At 42.1% G+C, this 20,948-nt stretch overlaps 1 protein-coding gene across 1 annotated transcript; it reads left to right on the top strand.

The window, feature by feature from the left end:
- The first annotated feature begins 4,448 nt into the window (after nucleotides 1–4,448).
- LOC115791456 (zinc finger protein 726-like) lies at nucleotides 4,449–19,181 on the top strand. Its single transcript, XM_030745545.1, has 5 exons — nucleotides 4,449–4,484; nucleotides 8,338–8,415; nucleotides 8,898–9,494; nucleotides 15,755–17,460; nucleotides 18,138–19,181. The coding sequence occupies exons 1-4, from the start codon at nucleotides 4,467–4,469 to the stop codon at nucleotides 16,310–16,312; spliced, it is 1,251 nt and encodes a 416-aa protein (XP_030601405.1). The 5' UTR covers nucleotides 4,449–4,466; the 3' UTR covers nucleotides 16,313–17,460; nucleotides 18,138–19,181.
- Nucleotides 19,182–20,948: the final 1,767 nt, after the last annotated feature.

Below are 20,948 nucleotides of genomic sequence, written 5' to 3'. Positions count from 1 at the left end.
AAAAAAAAAAAAAGAATAACGATCTTACCAAATCTACGATTAGCCTTAGCCAGCAGTTTCAAATTTCCATGAATGTCGCCTGCTCTGGCCCCTGGAAGACATTTGACTATGGTCGCCGGTGTGTCTAGCTTCACGTTTCTCAAAACAGAGTCGCCAGTAACCAGAGTTTGTTCCTCGGCGGGTGTGTCGCCGAGTGGAGAAAAACGGTTAGAGACGTGAACAGGTTGGTGGTGTACCCGGGGCTTCTGCTTAGGACTACGCTTCCTCCTCACCGTCACCCAGCCGGCCTGTTTTCCCTGCTGCTCGGGATCTGCTGGGGGGGAGCTAATGGCGGCTAAGCTACCATGGTCCGCACCCGCTACAGGGGCCTGGCTAGATGTAGGATTTTCCAGGGTGCGGAGCCGAGTCTCCAGTTCAGAAAGCCTGGCCTCCAGAGCTACAAACAGACTACATTTATTATGTGGTACCCAGTACATATTGAATGTTTAGAAAGTACACCCCCCAATAACTTTTCATTTTATTGAGGCTGAAGTCCTGTTCACTTTTCTGTTTAATGTTCATATGGGTTGTTACACCTAAAAAACTGTAAATAATTCACCTGTTAAACTGGGATGCATTACACATGCCACGCCACCAGATGGCGACCATGGCACTAAGAGGTCAACAGTGTTGCCAACTTAGCGACTTAGTCGCTAGATTTAGCGGCTTTTCAGACCCCTCTAGCGACTCTTTTTCCAAAAAGTGACTAGCGACAAATTTAGCGAGTTTTCCCAGTGACGCTGGCGACTTTTGGAGAGTTTTTTGTTCACCTGAAATCCTCGCCGTGTTTGTGTACATACAGCCTTGTACTGCGTCCGTTCAGACGCTTTGGCATCACCCGGACCCCCAAGAGTACCTGGCTGTTGGTATGTACCATAGGTCACGTGACCTTAATAGTGGAAGTGGATCTGTTCGTGTCCTCGTATGCTGTGATACGTCAGCGCATATGTCTATGGATTTACTGAGCTGACTAAAATCCTGCACTGTGGTGAAGTCTGCTTCACTGCAGACTGGCTTTGTAAAGAAGTCAGCTGTTTGCTGTTTTTGCTCTGGATCTTTTCTGTTAGCATTTTAATAGCACAGCTGCGAGTCTTTTGTTATGGAGGAAAAAAACATTCATTTCTTTGAGGAGCATTATTATTTAAATGCCAGTGGTTTATTTTTGAGCAGTTTCTCCTGTACATCTACAGCTGAATGTTAATAAAAGTGTCTGTGTGACATTTGGGACATGTAGCTTTGACTCAGAGGTGCCTTTTTGTTTATACCTTGTAGAGGAAGAAAATATCAAGATATATTTTGTATATCATTCAGGTAAAAAATATTGAGATATTATTTTGGTCCATATTCCCCAGGATCATTTTCTCATGCTGATAAACAAAATAAAAGATCTATAATAAAAGCCATTGAATAAATAGATCTTTAGAATATTTATGGGTGTTTTGATGTCCTGTCTTAGTTTGTGTAAATTGAATTATTGACCCATAGACCTGCAGTTCATGGTATTTGGTTTAATTGACAGGGAAAAATTGGAACTTTCTTCACTGGACTTTTTCCACAGGTACCTGAGATCATACCTGAGACATTAACAGGAAACTAACCAGGATGACGGCCAGATGTGAACAGCTGTGTCTAAAGAGGTGCAGGAATGCATCTCAGGGACGAGTGCTGACTGCTGTGGTTTGAACATCCATGCTGAAAGAAGGCTGCATATATAACTATTACCTGTGCACTGATCAGTGATCATTTCTTTTAGTTTGCAGTAAGATTTTCATGGATTGGAACTGGATTTGATCCTGAAGGGATGCAATCCACATTTTTTAATGAATTTGAGGAAAATTATTAGATAGTGACTGTTTCATGTTACTGTTTGTCATGTGGGGAAATTTATATGCAGAATTTACTTTGGACTGATTAGATTTAAATGCTAATCCACTTCACTGAACAACATTGACATATGAAAGACCAATGCTTGTTTCCTTAAGAGGTTTTCTTAAGTAGGTACATCCATTATAAGTATGACATCATTAAACCCTGTCTTAAGTCTTTGCTAAATTCACAGTCACAGTAATATGAGATTAGTTTTCACAGAATCCTCTTCTGGCTTTTAACATCAGTGCAGTTCTGGCTGACCGACCCAGGTCAGGCTGGTGGAGTTGAGCTCAGAAACGTCAGCTCTGCAGTGATCAGGTCTGAGTGTGGCAGTGAGACTGAACTCAGCTCTCCAACAATCTGCTTCATCACAGTTCATTGATCATTGAACACGAGGGGAAATGAGTTTTTCACACAGGGCAGGAAGGTTTGGATCACTTTGTTCCCTTAATGCATGAAATCATTGATAAACTGCAGTTTGGATTTACTCAGATTATTGATGATTAATATTAATTGATGCTGATTTTTCTCCTCTTTGCTTCTTTTCTTCCTGTTTTTCGTCTTTATAAGTTGCTGCTGTTGTAGAGAATTTCCAGCCCAAGTGATTTGTGAGCGCAGCTGAGTCACGTGACCGCCCAGCGACAAACCACAGCAGAGCAGGAAGAAGGGGGCGGAGCAAAGTGTGGCTGCGTGGTCGGAGAGCGGAGCTAACGGAGCTGCTTTTTCATTGATGAAAAGACGTGAATTTAGAGGAGAAACAAACTAAAGCATCGATCCAACATCTCTACCAACGTTCGTATCGATACTTGGATCGATCACCCACCCTGCTCTCCTGGATGTGACCTGAGAACAGCGCTAATCTGTCTGTGGGCTCAGCTACAGGTAAGCATCGAGCTAACTTTAGCAGTTGAGCGTTTGGCAGAAAGCTGGAGCAGAAACTGCTGTGGATGAACACATGAGAGGAAGTGAACTCCTAAAATGATGCGCAGAGAGCAGCTGGGCGGTGAGGGGAGAGAGAGGAGAGAAAAGAGGAGCACAGAGATCCCAGCAACAACACACAGGACAAAACACAAAGAGCAGGAGACAAAAGGCTAAAGACACGCAGCAGTGACCGCTGCAGCTACACCTGGGAGAGCAGCTACAAATTCATCTGCGCATCTACATCGTTATGTACGGTTCGTGCTACGTTTCCACTGCGAGGTTCCGGTGCTGGTTCCAACGAGCCGGCGAAACGCTTAAGAACGGGCCGCGTTCCCACCGCGTTTCTGTGAACTGCTCCTTTACGTATGAGCGTGGGCGGGTCCTCGTCTGGACACGAAGCCGAAGCGCACAAACGTGGGAGAACACGCTCCCCTTTCTGTGCTGCAAATACGTTTTAGGGTCCAAACCAAACTACTGCAGCATCTGTGTGCAGCACAGAGGGAAACACAGACAGAGATTAGAGCAAGACGACAAGTACGCACTTTGTGTCCTTTTATCTGTGATATGAACTGATACAAAGCAGCAAGTTCAGCCTTAGAGCCCAACCTAATTCACAGCCGTGAAAATCGCTTCACTTTTCTCCTGTAATACACACCATGCAGTGAAACAGCGGCAGAAAACTTTACGTTTTACGAATGGCTCTGAAAAGTCAGCAACAGTGGCCGCCAGTGCTAAAAGGCCTCATTTGAATGACACACGCTGCTATAAATTAATGCACAGGAAGAGGTTAACAAAATTGAATAAAATGGAGTTCATATTTGAACACACTGAAAATAAAAGTGTATTGTGGTGCTTCATGTGCAGCTCGTGGTGATTTGGGAGAAGAAGATCAGAATAGAATAGAATGTCTTTATTGTCATTATACAGGATGTACAATGAGATTGGAGGGCCACTCCTGTTCAGTGCTGTGCAATAAAATGTTGGATTTTATTTTGTCTACAGAAGCCAGAAGTTTGTCCACTTGTGATCAATTAGATTGATTTTCTTTTTTTTTCTTGTGTATTGGTTGGGTTCATTTGAGTTTCATTTGTGGGGGTTTGGTCTGTGAAAGAGTTGATTTACATCTCTGTCAAGTATGGAGAGAGGCATCGTGGGGGGTGGAGAGACTTGAAGTGAAGTGTTAAGCAGGTCCATGTTGTATTATGAATGGTGGAGGTGGTGGGACTGGGGTGGGTGAGTAACAGGTCTGTCCCGTTGTTGAAGCTACAGGAGAAGCTATTCAGGTTGTTGGTGAGGAGTGAATTGTTGGTGAGGAGTGTGAGTGTGTGTGTGTGTGTGTGTGGGGGGGGGTAGGCTTCTGATTCATTCACTGCCTGAGAACTTTTCAGACTGAAGAACTTGTTTCAAACAAGTTTCCCACCTCCTGTTTCTAGATGCCCACCCTAACATAGCAGGCTGGAACCGGCCGTATCCCACAGAAGTGTATAAATCCAAATGCAGCCTTAAAGGGCTCATTCCCCCAAACAGTGCAGTGTGGTACCTTCTAATAAAGATCTGTTCTCCTGCAGCTGATCATCAGGAGGAGGAGAGTCTGACGGAGCAGCAGAGGAACATTTTCAGCCTCTACAGAGGAAACAATGAGTTCAACACAACAGGTGAGAAAAATCTCAGTGTTACACTATTATTGAAACTGTGTGACTTCATCAGCTGCTGTTGGTTTGGTTTATTATGGTCCCAGTTAGCACTGAAGTTACAACAAGGCCAAATAAGAAGGTCACATTTTAACAGGACACTGAAACAAAGACATTAATAATCAAGATTCAGATCAAACCCACAGTTTATCACACAATACATCATTTTATTTGAACACTATTTGATCTATGATGTCATTTTCTTTACTGTTATAATTACACATTTCATGTTTTCATAGCACTTTTAAGATAAGATAAAACTTTAATGATCCCACAACACTGAAATTTGCATATTACAGCAGCTCAGTACAGAGAAAAATTAAAGGATGAATAAAAGAAATGAAATAAAATAGAAAACACTGTGCATAAAATATATATCAATATTGATACACATATACATATATACACATAAACACACACATCAAAACATTATATACATTTGTAGCCGGTAAGGTACACAGCATACACGGTATGCATTATATGGATGAGAGTGTAATAAATACAATGTATCTGGACTGTAAGGATAAAGTGATGGCAGAGGAGGTAAAGTGTCCAAGTGACTCAAGACATCATGATGTGTTATACAGTCTAACTCAGGGGTGGGCAATCCCAGGCCTCGAGGGCCAGTGTCCTGCAGGTTTTAGATGTGTCCCTGATCCAACACACCTGAATCAAATGGCTGAATTACCTCCTCAGTATGCAGTCAGGTTCTCCAGGGTCCTGCTAATGACTTCTACATGTGATTCAGGTGTGTTGGCTCAGGAACACATCTAAAACATGCAGGGCACCAGCCCTCGAGGCCTGGAGTTGCCCACCCCTGGTCTAACTGCTGTTGGGATGAATGACTGTGAAAGCGCTCCTTCCTGCAGCGAGGATGTTTCAGTCTCTGACTGAAGGAGCTGCTCAGCTCACCCACGCTCTCATGCAGAGGGTGATGGGGGGGGGTCCATGATGGAGGTCAGCTTTGCTAACATCCTCCTCTCACCCACCACCATCACAGACTCCAGAGGACATCCCAGCACAGAGCTAGATCTCCGCACCAGTTTGTCGATCCTGCTCCTGTCCCTTTCGGTGCACCCCCCCCAGCAGGCCACTGCATAGAAAAGGGCAGATGCTACCACTGTGTCATAAAAGGTCTTTAACAGAGTCCTGCAGACACCAAAGGACCTCAGTCTCCTCAGCAGGCTCTGTTGTAGGTGGGGGTGAGGAGAGTACAGGCAATGATAGCCCTGCACCAGGAGAGAGGGGGGACCGCATATGGAGGGGGGTAGATGAGAGCTGAGGGGTGGGGGAGGTGGTCAACGGCTCAGAGTCAAATCTATTGAAAAACAGATTCAGGTCATTAGCCCACCCCCGGTCAGCAGACACTGTGGCTCCTCCATTGTCCTCAAAGTGGCCAGAGATTTTTTTCATGTTTCTCCAGACTTCTCAGACTTTATGTTGGAGCTGTTCCTCCATTTTCCACCTGAAGCTTTCTTTGCCTCTCATGATCTTGTATTTCACATCCTTTTCACCCACGGTTTATTGTTGGAGAAGCACTGTAGCTTCTTGGTTGGCACAGTGTTCTCCACACAGAAGTGCAATGATGTAGGTAGACAAATAACAAATACGACTGTACAGCTTCTGAAGAAAACATACATGGAATGCAACTCTCGTGTAAACTTGTCTCTCCTCCTGCAGCTTCCGCAGTTCATCACTCTGTAGAATCAGGACATAATATAAATCATCTGGTGCTGATATTTGCTTTATCTGCTATAAAACATATGCATACAGGGCTTGGAAAAGTGTGTGTTGGCTGTCCTTTGATGGCATTCATGTGGCCTGCAGTAGTGCTATGAGGAATCTTGTGCGGCATTTCCATTAGTACCTGGTACCAGTTACCAGGTACTTTTTTAGTACTCACTCAGCTGGGGTTCCAAGCAATCTGACGCGATCCAAAAATGTGACATCGAAGAACAACATGCCACGATTGGCTAAAGAGTCATCAGTAGCTGAGTCATGAGAGCGACTCCTTCACTAGAATCAACCGCACCATTTTTAAAACTGATGGCAAGAAAATGGAGGCAAACCATTGGGAGGCTCGGGTCAATGTCCAGACCAACGATTCGCAGTGGTAGTTTTGCAATAAGAGATCCATCTGAAAGGCACACACAGCATACCGTATTTTTCGGACTATACGTCGCTCCAGAGTATAGGTCGCACCAGCCAAAAAATGCATAATAAAGAAGAAAAAAACATATATAGGTCGCACTGGACTATAAGTCGCACTTTTTTGGGGGGGGTGTTGATAGAATCCGAGACCCAGAGCAGAAATGCCATCTTGAACGACAATTTAAAATAATGGATTAAAGAACAGGACGAACACGGTTACGCCTACGTTATGCTAACGTAGCACATTCAGCTACATGACGCACAACGAACACGTGTTCGGTATGTTAACGTAACATTAACCCCTTAACTGGCAAGGGCCCGGTGACGGGCCGTTTGTAGTCCCTTTTATATGGCAGGCTAGACCCTCCCATTTTTATTGACACGTCATTCGGCCAATCATGTAACTGGCTGCACCAAATCACCTGACAAAGCTACGTGACGCCCTCTGAGTATTATTGGCTCTGGGAAACCCATTTCTTAACATGATTGGCCGAATGAGGTGTAAGTCAAAATGGGCGGGTCTAGCCTGCCATATAAATGCACTTCATTCGGCCCGCGGACCAGACGCAGCCAGTTAATAGGCTATGAAATGGGTTGTTCAGAGCCAATAATAACCAGAGGGTGTTATGTAGTTGTTTCAGGTGATTTTATTTGCTGCCAGTTAAGGGGTTAAGTTATTCAGATAACCATAGCATAAAGAACATACTAACAAGTTAACCAAACCATCAATCCATTGAATTCTTCATCCTCGGTGTCACTTCTAAACAATTCCGTACACTCCGTAGACGAAGCGCCGCTTCCTCTTCTGTGTTACGTTAGTCAGACTCGTCGTCAGCTGCAGTTCCAATTATTCCAGCCTTTCTGAATCCCAACAGGATGGTTTGTCACTGAAGCCCATGTTTTCTTGATCCATCCAATGACTTCCAGGAAAGTTGGGTGGCGCATTCTCCCAGTTGCCGTTAAGCTGTGCTCTCCATCCATCATCCACTGCGCCCACAGGTTACGCAAGACTGCCTTAAAGCTGCAGTTCACGGAGATGTCAAGTGGCTGGAGTATTTTGGTTCATGTGTTATAAATGTCACATATACGTCGCTCCGGAGTATAGGTCGCACCCCCAGCCAAACTATGAAAAAAAGTGCGACTTATACTCCGGAAAATACGGTACATATTTGAATACTTTACAGTGATAACCTTCATCCATTAAAACATTATACTAATGCATGGTGTTGGTAGTAAACTGGCATTAGCCACCCTTAGTTTGCCTCTAGCTCATCCATTATTGTGTTTGAGTTGCACACAAATTACGTCAATAGACTACTGCCCGCGTTGCTATTTCCACTCCACCCACACTGAGGTGGCAATTGTAATGAAAACACAACAAGACTGTGGCGAGTTGTTCTGGCCATGGCGAATAGGGACTAATAGACTATTGCAAACGCAGCATCTTTGTCCAGGATGTGTCTGTTAGAAAGTGTCTGAAAACAAGATTTCAGGATGGTTTTCATTCATCATCAGTGTTGTCCCATCCTTTAACATTTTAAAGCTGGACTGATGTGATTCTTTATAACCAGGATGTCCAATTAATGCTTTGAAATTATTTTACAAAAATTAATGTTTTTTTTTTTTTTTCCCTGTACATGGTTGCATGTGCTATTATCACCAATAGGTGGTTGTAATTTGGGCCGCAACGATTCCTTGGGCCGCAACGATTCCTTGGGCCGCAACGATTCCTCAAGTAACTCAGGTAATTCAATTCTAAAAAAATCATCAGCACAAATTTGTTGCTTTGATATATCGTTTAAACTCTGCAGCTCGAGTGTCTCTGAGTAAGTGGAGTGTTTCACCCACATTAGCAGCAGTAAAGTGTTTCGTCACTGCGAACGATTTCCTTCATTTGGAAAAAATGACCGTTTAACACTGAGTAGATCATTACGGACACTTTTTCCACACCTCCACTGCTCTCTGCCGTGTGTGTGTGTGTGTGTGTGTGTGTGTGTGTGTGTGTGTGTGTGTGTGTGTGTGTGTGTGTGTCTGTGTGTGTGTGTGTGTGTGTGTGTGTGTGTGTTGTGCTCACTGTGCTGAAAATTTCAGCTGTTATTTTTTCTCTACTTCAGCTGTTAGCTACCAGAACAGATCAGTATAACCACGATTTGCTAGCAGGCGCTGCCATTAGCACTAGCGACTGCATTTCACTCACTGCCTCTGTTTGTATCTCTGTCACTGCAGGACCAACATGGACAGAGAATTGAGTGCTCTCAGGAGGCTGGCAAACCTCACAGAAGGAAGAGAGAAAAAAAATACTTCTGTGATCTGTGTGGGAAGAATTTTGCTAATAAATGTACATTGAAAAATCATAAATTCATCCACACTGGAGAGAGACCGTTCAGCTGTGACGTGTGTGGAAAGTCTTTTACCGAGGCTGGACACTTAAAAACACACCAACTCATCCACAGTGGAGAGAAACCGTACCTCTGTGATCAGTGTGGCAAAGCTTTTGTCCACAGTAAAGCCTTAAAGAGTCATCAAATTACCCACTCTGGAATTAAGGCACACAGCTGTGACTTTTGTGGAAAAACCTTCAGCAACATAAGTAAGAGAAATGCACACCTCCGCATTCACACTGGACAAGATGCGTACTGGTGTGATCGGTGTGGCAAAAAGTTTGGAACAAAATGGCACCTAGAACACCACATGGTTACCCACACTGAGGAGAGACCTTATCAGTGTGACCTGTGTAATAAGACTTATAAATCGCAACAGTACCTGAAAGAACACCAAAAGATCCACAGCAGAAAGAAACTCTACAAGTGCAGTTCCTGTGAGGTATGTATTTTTATTTTGATCTTGTAATTTTGGCCTGTGACAGGTAATAGGCTTGTTTTTGAAGGACACCTGAAACACTTTAATTAAAAAAGCAAGACATTTAATATATTAAAGAATCAGAAGAAATCACAAATGCACATGTGGGACTCAGAGGAGAGACAGGGCTCTGTGAATGTGACCTCTCCCTCCCTGAGCCCATGTTCCTGTCTAACCAGAACATCTTTATACTGCCTCTTATCTAAACCTAAATAAATTGTGGGCACTATGACTTGGCCTTTGTCACTCTGTCTTGTTCAAGCTGGTTTTTCATGACCCAGATTCCTCTCATCTGCGATGAAGCCATAAAGCACATCTTCTTCCTGATGTTTTAATTTGTCATACAGAGCAATCTTGTCCAGATTAATAACAAAACATGGTGACGTTGGTGATGTTTAATTGTACGTACAGTGGCTGAATCCTCCAAGATAAGATGCACTGAGACAGAGAAGTTAGTCTAGCACTTTCTAATCTGTTGTTCTCTAATGTATTATTTAATTGTTTATTATTTGGTTGATCCCATGTTCATTAATTTACTGGAGTTTACTTTTAAACATTTGTCATTTTATTAATTAAGTAAAAATAATCCCTAACAACTCCCTCCTTTTTCACACCCTTGAGGTGTGAAACCAATTTAATACCCCTATGGTTATTAACCTATTGATTAAAATCTAAAAACATGTTTTTAGATTTGTTTCAGCAGAGACAGAGACAGCAGCTCTCTTTTTTCAGTAAAGAATGGAAAAACATATGAAAAGCACTCTAAGACATAATTATTATAAGCGCTCTCATTTCCCAAAGTCACCCTCATTTTCTATAAATTGAAACCAATCAAACCAAAATGCCAAGCAAGTGCACTAAAGCACAAGACACAAGACCATGATCATTCTGCAAACATAACTCAGAATATGTCTGTTTAAACCACATCACATGACACAAATATTTATTATCACACTTTCATCAGTTAGTATTTATTTACTAGATAATTGATCCTGTCATTACAGGTTCAGACCCTTTTTCTTTTTGTCTTTTCCTAGGGATTAGTCATCTAGTCTTCATTACAGTAACTGCAATAGAGACTAAAAGAGAGAAATTAGAATTTGTCCATCTGATTTCCCAAAACATTTCCCCATCATTAAAGATACAGGATTTATTTATTTATTTCTGAGTTCTCTGCTGGTTTTTGACAATGCTTTGGAGAATTGAACTGCTGTGGTTAAATTTTATTTTCACTGAGTAAACAGCACAAGTAACATCTATGTTATTTTGTTCTGCTGTTAATGATGTTCAGTTCTATCACTAAGTTTTCCAATTAGTCTCTGTAAAGTTAATCAACATTCCTGATTGGGTTAGTTATAATATTAAATCTAAGTTTTGTTTACTTTTGGCCCAAAAGGCATACAGTGACACAACTCTGCTGCTATCCCTTGAATTTGTTACTAACAACTATTAAGGCATAAAAGGACCCTTTTGGGCTGATTGTTTTATTGATGTAACAACCTGGACTAGTGGTCATATACCATTCCATTCTCCTGGAGAACTGAGGATACAGTCTGTGTGTCCCAAACATCGGGCCTTCAAGCCTCCTGTTTCCTTAAACCAGGTTCCGTTATTTCTGGCCTCTCAGACTGGCATGTTCCTACACCTATAGGACAGACCTTCAGACATGTTCCTCCTGGTAAAAACACATTCTCCTTATAATGGCACACCAGGGGGCAGTTACTGGTATCCATGAAAAACTAGTCCAGTTGTTTTAAAGTTCTGATTTTCCTTAATATCTATAATTTGAAAAGTTGAGTCTTGAAGTGCAGACCTTTGAGGTCAATATTTAAATTTGAATAGAACCTGTGGTCTGATCAGGTCTAACTATTCAACATAATTTTATTAATTTGATGTATTAATTTTACCCACTAAATATAACACCCTGACTCAAAAATTATTAACTTAAAATCTACAGACTACAATTTGCCGAGACACATATTTAACAGCAGAAGTGTATGTTTGAAAGATCTATTATACAGTGTATTCATATTACAGACCTCTTGATTAGTTAAACCCAGTCTGAATCAATTCTGGAGTAAAAAAAATCAGTCTATTGGATTGACACCTCATTTGGCCAATCATGTTATGAAATTAGTTTTCCAGAGCCAATAATAATCAGACAGCATCATGTGACTTCTCTGGACATGCCCCAAATTGCTCTCCAATCGTTCTGATTGGTCAGCTCTGACCCAAAATCTAAAACCTGACACATAGATATATGGCATCTTGGGGTGTGTTTTCAGATGAATCCACAAAGTTGCTGCACAATGAGTGCGTATTATGTCACTCACGTGTTTACAGTACTTTTTCCTCACTAACAGATTGTATAAATATCTTAAAACAAGCTATATTTCTTCAACGAAGTGACAAAGTGACTCACGAGAGTGGATTATTATTTATTAGAGGACTTTGTCACTGAATCGACCGGTTTTACCGCTGCAGAATGCACACGAACGAACAGCTGTTACTCAGAAGGCGTTTCATAGTAAGTCTAAGTTTTTATTCCCAGCTTGTGCTCGTATTATATGCCGTTCAGCTGTAAATATGTGTGTCTTGATGGGCTTTCATGGCAGTTACACAATGGCTAAGAGCAATTTTTATTGATATTCGTGATATTCGCTTTGTGGTGGGCTTTGGGTTCCTTTGTGTTTGTGGGGTGTGGTGGAACTTATTTTTTCAAAAGCCTTCAGTCTCATTGGGTAACCCATTCACTAAAATCCAATGGTCCAAATTGCAGTTACGTCTTCTTCGCTATGCAGAACCGAACTTTATCTCCAGATCTTATCCCTTTCACCTGCGATCATGTTCGCAGCTGGACTACGTATCCAGCTTGCGGCTCAGGTCCAACAGGCTCTGAGTCTGAGTCTGAACAGCTCTGCATAGCCCATCCGTCTTGTTCTGCTGACTTGGCAGATGCCGAACTGCTGCCCAGATTTTCTTAAATTCCCGGTAAATCAGGTATCCTCCAAGCCCAGACAGAAGAGATCCCATTACCAAAAAGCCAAATATGTATACGTCTTCCACGTCCTCGACCCACAGCACTGAGAGACACAGAGGTCTTCACATGCCCCACGAATCCAGGACGTGTCCAACCGGGTCTGTTCAACTAGGACATACGGGCTTCCCTTTCCCCAATCTCATAGTGGAGAAAATATGATCCATGATGTTGAGGGCCCATTTTTCCACATCCATGTTGTTTCTTATTCGATTGATGTGTAAGAGAGGCCCTTTTCAGCAAGTAGGGTAGAAGGGGAGGGCAGGAGAGAGAGAAAAATGTGTCTGTCTCCGTCAAGAGCAGGAAGATTTGTAAAACTAATGTGTTTTAGTTCTTCACTGAGACCTGTGACTGAGCGTGCTTAAGGCCTACCGCTCCCCACGTCGAAGAGGTCTCCTGTTGATGACCCTCCTCCTGGGCTCAGACTTTACACAGAGGTCATGGGTCCAGGATCTTACACTTCACCTGTGAGCGCTCGACCCTCACTCCCTACTCTACCATCCATAACAAACAAAACAAAGCAAAAAAACAGCAACTTACAGCACACAAATTCTGTCTCTCTCTGACACACAAGCAAACTTAGATTAAGACGCGCACACGCACACACACTCCAGTTGCTAAACATTGCAATATTTTTTTCCTTTTTCTCTTTCTCTTTCTCTCTGTCTCTCTCTCTGAGCCACACACACACACAGGCACACACAATGACTGTCATTCTCACACACCAACTCCAGTTTTCTTTCTTTGCAAGGCGCACACACACACAAGCCTCTTTCCCACCAACAGGGTTCTGGAGCCAGTGCCTTTATTTGAACCGTTAGGCGAGTTTTCTATCGCAGAAGCACTCGGTGCTCGGCCGAAAAACGGGTTCAACTCCGGCCCCGCTGGTCTTTTCTACCATATTACATGTGTATTACATGAGAAAAGCGAAGCGATGTTCACAGCTGTGAATTAGGTTGGGCTCTAAGGCTGAACTTGCTGCTTTGTATCAGTTCATATCACAGATAAAAGGACACAAAGTGCGTACTTGTCGTCTAATCACTGTCTGTGTTTCCCTCTGTGCTGCACACAGATGCTGCAGTAGTTTGGTTTGGACCCTAAAATATACAGAGCCTTGTGAAAGTATTCGGTCCCCTTCAACTTTTCAACCTTTTGCTACATTTCAGGCTTCAAACATAAAGATATAAATTTTTAATTTTGTGTGAAGAATCAACAACAAGTGGGACACAGTCGTGAAGTGGAATGAAATTTATTGGATGTGTCAAACTTTTTTAACAAATAAAAAAACTGAAAAGTGGGGCGTGCAATATTATTCGGCCCCTTTACTTTCAGTGCAGCAAACTGACTCCAGAAGTTCAGTGAGGGTCTCTGAATGATCCAATGTTGTCTCAAATGACTGATGATGATAAATAGAATCCACCTGTGTGTAATCAAGTCTCCGTATAAATGCACCTGCTCTGTGATAGTCTCAGGGTTCTGTTCAAAGCACAGAGAGCTTTATGAAGACCAAGGAACACACCAGGCAGGTCCAAAATACTGTTGTGGAGACGTTCAAAGCCGGATTTGGATACAAAAAGATTTCCTAAGCTTTAAACATCTCAAGGAGCACTGTGCAAGCAATCATATTGAAATGGAAGGAGTATTGCAAATCTACCAAGACCCGGCCGTCCCTCTAAACTTTCATCTCAAACAAGGAGCAGACTGATCAGAGATGCAGCCAAGAGGCCCTTGATCACTCTGGATGAACTGCAGCGATCTCCAGCTGAGGTGGGAGAGTCTGTCCATAGGACAACAATCAGTCGTACACTGCACAAATCTGGCCTTTATGGAAGAGTGGCAAGAAGAAAGCCATTTCTCAAAGATATCCATAAAAAGTCTTGTTTAAGGTTTGCCACAAGCCACCTGGGAGACACACCAAGCATGTGGAAGAAGGTGCTCTGGTCAGATGAAGCCAAAATCCAACTGTTTGGCCACATTGCAAAACGATATGTTTGGCGGAAAAGCAACACCGCTCATCACCCTGAACACACCATCCCCACTGTCAAACATGGTGGTGGCAGTATCATGGCTTGGGCCTGCTTTTCGTCAGCAGGGACAGGAAGATGGTCAAAATTGATGGGAAGATGGATGGGGCCAAATACAGGACCATTCTGGAAGAAAACCTGTTGGAGTCTGCAAGAGACCTGAGACTGGGACGGAGATTTATCTTCCAACAAGACAATGATCCAAAACATGAAGCCAAATCTACAATGGAACGGTTCACAAATAAACGTATCCAGGTGTTGGAATGGCATTGAAGCTATGGACTGACCCGCCCGTTCCCCAGACCTGAATCCGATTGAGCACATCTGGGACATCATGTCTCGCTCCATCCACCAACGTCACGTTGCACCACAGACTGTCCAGGAGTTGGTGGATGCTTTAGTCCAGGTCTGGGAGGAGATCCCTCAGGAGACCATCCGCCACCTCATCAGGAGCATGCCCAGGCGTTGTAGGGAGGTCCTACAGGCATGTGGAGGCCACACACAATACTGAGCCTCATTTTGACTTGTTTTAAGGACATTACATCAAAGTTGGATCAGCCTGTAGTGTATTTGTCCACTTTAATTTTGTGTGTGACTCCAAATCCAGGCCTCCATTGGTTAATAAATTTGATTTCCACTGATGATTTTTGTGTGATTTTGTTGTCAGCACATTCAACTTCATTCATTCAGATCTAGGATGTGTTATTTGAGTGTTCCCTTTATGTTTTTGCGCAGCGTATAAGCATGATAGTATTACACTTACACACTTGCACATTTACAGCAGTGGTAATGCAGTACTACAGTATTTTAGTACTGCATTAGTATTATTCCATGGGTGGATACATTAGTATTAATATAGTGTGACATTAATATTGTGGCACTATGTTGGTGGCAGTTCATTAAGACAGTAATATTATTATGGTGGTATTATTGCAGTGGTAGTACTTCAGTATGATATTAACGTTATTATAGTATTAAATGAGTATTGTTGTAGTATTATGGTGGTAGTATTGTAGTTATTGTATCCCAGTAAGCTGAGTGTTCTAATGTAAACAGTAAAATGTAATTGGACGTTGGCAGAGATGCTCTTTATTTCAGGTGACGTACAGGATAAAAATGTTGAAGGATTCTCTGACTTACTCTGTCTTTGTGTCTTTGTGTAGAAGCAGAGCCACACAGATGGATCCAGTTCTCAGTCCTGTCGTCGCTGTGGTGGTGGGAAAGCGTTTCGCTGTGACCTTTGTGGAAAAACCTTCAATCATCAACACAACTTAAAAACACATCAACGTAGACACACTGGACACAACCTGAACTACTGCAAAGAATGTGGGAAAAGCTTCATCACAGCAGCTGGATTAAAACAACATGAACTCATCCACAGTGGGGTTAAAAAGCACGTCTGTGACCAGTGTGGGTCATCCTTCTTCCATGCAGACCGCCTTAAAGTACATAAACGAGTCCACACAGGAGAGAAACCATACAAGTGCAGACACTGCGAGAAAAGCTTCTCAAGTTCAAGTTATCGTAACGTTCATGAACGTTCACACATTGAAAGGAGCTACAGCTGTGACCAGTGTGACAAGAGCTTCAAGAATCTCATTTTATACTCCTACCACAAACGATCCCACGAAGCAAAGAACTGTTTCACTGTTACCAATGTGCAAAAACATTCTCTTCATTATCTGCTCTGTCCAAACATCAGCGTGATCATGCAGGGCTGAAATCATTCCCATCATTGGATCACAATGAATCTGCAGACACACAAAGATCCTCTTCTGGTTGCACAGTCAAACTTGAAAACCTTGAGATCCAGATCCACTGAATTCCGATGGAATCTCCTGTAAACAGTGTCAGTTAATGTCACACTTGGATCTGATGAAGTAGCTCTGATTTCTGGATTTGCAGTGAATAATCCTGAATCTGACATTTAGGAAGCTGCAAGTACAGATATATACATCAAGGTTTTTATTTGTGTTTGAGGAATTTTATTAATCCTTTAAAATGTTATCCCAGGTTTTCCAGTTAAATTTGAATCATTTTAGAAACAGTAGTAGTACTTGTAGTATAGAAATGTCTGTTATATCCAACTGATACTGCAGCCAAACTTTATCTTTAATAAGTACTTAAAGGTTGGTCGAGTCAGTGCAGTACTCTGTTTAATAAGCAGCAGCCATCGATAACTACAGACATCATGTCTCATTAGAATTTAATTATTCAACTAAATAATTTCTCACAGGTGACCCTGTCTGTGGTTATGAATATTAGCAGGTCATTAATATCCATTTATAACACTACAATAAAGTTAGAGTTGTTATAATTGGAAATCGAGGGGCCCATAGCTCAGGAGGTAAAGCAGGTCATACACTAATTGGAAGGTTGGCCGTTGGATTCCTGGCTGCTAGAGGCTGCATGCCAAAGATACTGAAGTCCAAGTTGCTCTCTGAAGCAATCGTTGGAGTATGAATGTGTGTGAATGGACAGAAAGCACTTAGCTACAGATGGAGGTGCTTGTATGAATGGGCGTGAATGGCTAAATGCAAAATGTTGTTTAAGTGCATTAACTGCTCAGCTAGAGTAGAACAGCGTCATATAAGAACTAGTCAATTTACCATTTATAGTTTGTTTTTAATTACTCTGAATTTTCTTTTTGTAATTTTAGTTTTTAATCCAGTTTAGTTTGTTCCAAGTGTGGATTTATATTAGCGTAGGTTTTTCTTTGTTTCCTTTTTGTGTTAATTTTCTTTGTATTGCAGTAATATGTGGAAGTGTTGTCAGGAAGAGGACAGATTTAGGAAGTACAGAGCAGGTATTACAATTCAAACACAGCATCTTTGTGAATGACTCAGTGATGTAGAAATCCAAGTCTCAGGTGCCGTTTACACGAAGCCGTTTTCACTGGAAACGGTGTCGTTTTGATGCGTTTCAGCCTTTCGTTTACACGATGGCGTTTCAGAAACGATCCGCGTTTACACGAGGACATGTGAAACGATGAAAACGATGTAGTTCCCATGCCAGGCCACAAGTTGGCGTTGGTTTTCTCTTTGCAGTTTGTTTACGCAAGACGCGCATGCGTGGAGTGACACAGTAGGTAGTGCGGCAAATTGTTCATTACTTACAAAACGGCCAATGTGAGAGGTTTTGTGTGGACAGATGATGAGGTTGGATCGCTGCTGCACACAACGCTGAATTACAAAACGGTAAAAACACAGGAAAAGCATAAGAAGCACTCGTGATTCCGCGAGTACTGTTTATCAGTTTGCGCGTGCGCGAAAAACTGGCCGTCGCAACCATAGTGCGCATGTGCGAGTCGAGCGTTTTCAAATCACCCCGGTTTCAAGTGTTTACACGAAAACGCAAGCCGGTGCGTTTCTGAAACGCTCCACTCTGGACCCCGTTTCTGAAACACATCGTTTTCACTCTGTTGTCGTGTAAACAGAAGGCCGAAACGCATCAAAACGACACCGTTGTCGTGTAAACGCAAGGCCGAAACGCATCAAAACGACACCGTTTCAAAATGAAAACGGTCTCGTGTAAACGGCACCTCAGACATCTGCCCACTGAGTTAGCTTTGAATCTTTTTATAATCCTTTTAATGCTTTTGATTTTAGTCATGGCTGTAAACTTAAACATGATCAGCATTTTAACTCTGACCTAAAGAATGTGGAAAAGAGACTCGTGGATCAACAGGATCTGCAGTCATTCACTCAAATATTTCTCCCACCAGCTGAGTCACATATTTCAGTTCCAGGAAGTCTTCACAGACACAGCATGCAGCGAGTGGATGGAAAGCTGCTGTGGTAATCCCTGCTCCTAAATCCAGTTCTCCCAGCACTCTAAATGATTTCACACCAGCTGCTCTGAAAACCTTCCAACATGAACTAAAACCATCACCAGGATGTGAAACAGCAGCTGCTGTGTCTTTATGTCCAAAAAAGATGTGAACTGAAGCTGAACTGAGGCTGTACTTCTGTGTAATACCAATCTGTACCACAAGATGGAGCAGTGAGTCAGTGTGACCTTTATTTAATCAAACAAAGAAGTCGTTCTTATTTCCAGGGGCGGCCTGCAGAAGTCAAAGCCTCTTGTGGAAATGGGGGTGAGGCAGCAAAGAAGTGCTGACAGGTAAAAACAGCAGCACATCAGAAACATCTCAGGAGCTTTTTAAAGTTTGCAGATGATCTGTTGTTGTTGGTCAGCTCCAGGACAGTGAGAGCAGCCATGGCCCAGTCCTCTTGTCTTAATGCTGTTTAATGCTTTGTCTGTTACTGCCTTTGCTTTAGTGTGGCAGGCAGTGGCTGATGTCTCTGTCAGTAAGAAGGCTGGAACACTGACACTGATGAAGATGATGAAGAGCGCCTTGGACCTGTTTGATTTTTGAGACCATAAACACAGATTTTTATTTCCCAGCAGCCGGATGAACAAACGAGTGTTTGTCTTCCATCATGTAGGGTGGATTTGTTCTTCTTTTTCCTTCACTGTGTTTGATTCTGTTTCTGGGATGTTTGGAAAGGTTTTCATTTTCACATGGATGAGCTGCTGAATGCAAACCAAATGTACCTGCAGGAGCAAATAAACTCACCTGAACCTGAAGCCCTCTGATGTTTATGTTGGTGAATGTGACCACACTCACACACATTTCCTCTCACTTTGTATTTGTTAGTCATTAAAATCAGGCCTTATTGTGTAAATGTAACACAGAGTTCAAGAGAACAAGTGTATATGTACACATGATTGCACAATAATAATCTAGTTCCATATCTGTTGTATTTAACAGATATAATGTATGAATGAGAGCTAATTCTGTCCTGATTTTAAAGAACCAACATGTGGTGGAAGAAACTGAAAGGAAGTTTGAGTCAAACAAGATTTATTCCTTCTTCCTGTGCTTTGTGTTACCGTGATACACCGAATATCTCAGGTCATCTAAAAACTCCCACTGTGCATCACCTCATGCTGAATCAGTTTGTAGTTTGATGGAGCATCAGGGACAATTCTTCCACAGCAGCTGTTACAGGAATACAAAGTTTTTTTTTTTCTAACTCAAAGTTTTTATTTTCATTGTGTATATATATAAAAAAAAAAACACAACAAAGACAAAACTCCATACAGTGCCGGTGGGATACATAGTCTTAAAGATAATATTCAAATATCGTCTATTTCGAAGGTTCCAGTGTTGTCTCTGTTTTGTGATTTGTATTTGTCCCATTTCTTGCATTTCCCATTGAATTTTGCCCACTGGAGTCTTAATCTGTGTGTGAGACGTTCCATTCCGAGGATCTCCTCGACTATGTCCAACCAGTTCCTCCGGGTGGGAGGATCATCTTTATGCCACTTCCTGGTGATAGTCTTCTTGGCTGCAGCCAGCAGAATTTTTACTAAATATGTTTCCTCGTGCTGTATGGTGTCCTTTGTCAGGTTACATGGGTATAGTATCTTACTTGTCTTTGGTATCTCATACCCCAACATAGTTCTAATGCCCATCCACACATCGTTCCAATAATTAACCATTTTACTACATTCCCAAAATATATGACTATGACCTGCATTCGGAGCCCCACACCCTCTCCAGCATATTTGTTGTGTACTTGAACATTAGCTTTTTGATTTAGGAGTGATAAAGAATCTAATAATGTTTTTCCAACAAAATTCCTTCCACATCCTGGAGTTGGTGGTTTTCTGAATTTCACTAATATTGTACCAGTCCTCCTCAGATATCTGTATTTTGCTTTCTTTTGCCCATCTGTCTCTTATATACAGTGTTGAGGTTTTTCTGTTTTTCTGCAGACCCTGATATAATGATGATACCACTTTCCCCACACTATTCCTATGTGCCTTACATATTGTTACTGTAATTTGATTCAACTCCCAGGGAAGATCTGGCTTTATATCCTTCTCAAAGTAGTCTCTAACTTGGTAGTATCTGAACTGGTCACAATCTTCCAGTCCAAATTCCCTCTTCTGTTTTTGAAAGCATTTAATTTTGCCCCGTTCAATTATTGTGCATATTGCTGTAATCCCCTTGTTTATCCATTGTTTGTAATTTCCATCCATTTCCCCTGGTTTAAATTTAGAGTCACAGGTCAGCCAGTTCAGAATTTTCATTTCCGTCTCCAAATCGTATTTCCGAACAACCTTAAACCAGATTTCTAAAGTGAATATAGTAAACGGATCTAGCATGGTCCTATATTTTCTAAACATATCCCTGTTAGCAATTAAACTCTGAATATGGTATCCCTCTCCTGTCCATTCAATATCTTTCCACCTTGCAGTATATTCAGGATCACACCAGTACACCAAGGGTCGAATCTGTGCCACATAATAATATTCTAAGAGGTTCGGTAAAGCTAACCTTCCTCT

The sequence above is a fragment of the Archocentrus centrarchus genome, chromosome 2 (genome assembly GCF_007364275.1).
Source record: "Archocentrus centrarchus isolate MPI-CPG fArcCen1 chromosome 2, fArcCen1, whole genome shotgun sequence".
Lineage (NCBI taxonomy): Eukaryota > Metazoa > Chordata > Actinopteri > Cichliformes > Cichlidae > Archocentrus > Archocentrus centrarchus.
This window is presented reverse-complemented; position numbering and strand designations above follow the sequence as displayed.

What these genes read in the sequence shown, in the direction of transcription:
- LOC115791456 (XM_030745545.1), top strand. An exon ending in CGATTCCTCAAGTAACTCAG is followed by an intron (nt 8,416 to 8,897) that starts GTAATTCAATTC and finishes CTGTCACTGCAG; the next exon opens with GACCAACATGGACAGAGAAT. An exon ending in ACAAGTGCAGTTCCTGTGAG is followed by an intron (nt 9,495 to 15,754) that starts GTATGTATTTTT and finishes GTCTTTGTGTAG; the next exon opens with AAGCAGAGCCACACAGATGG.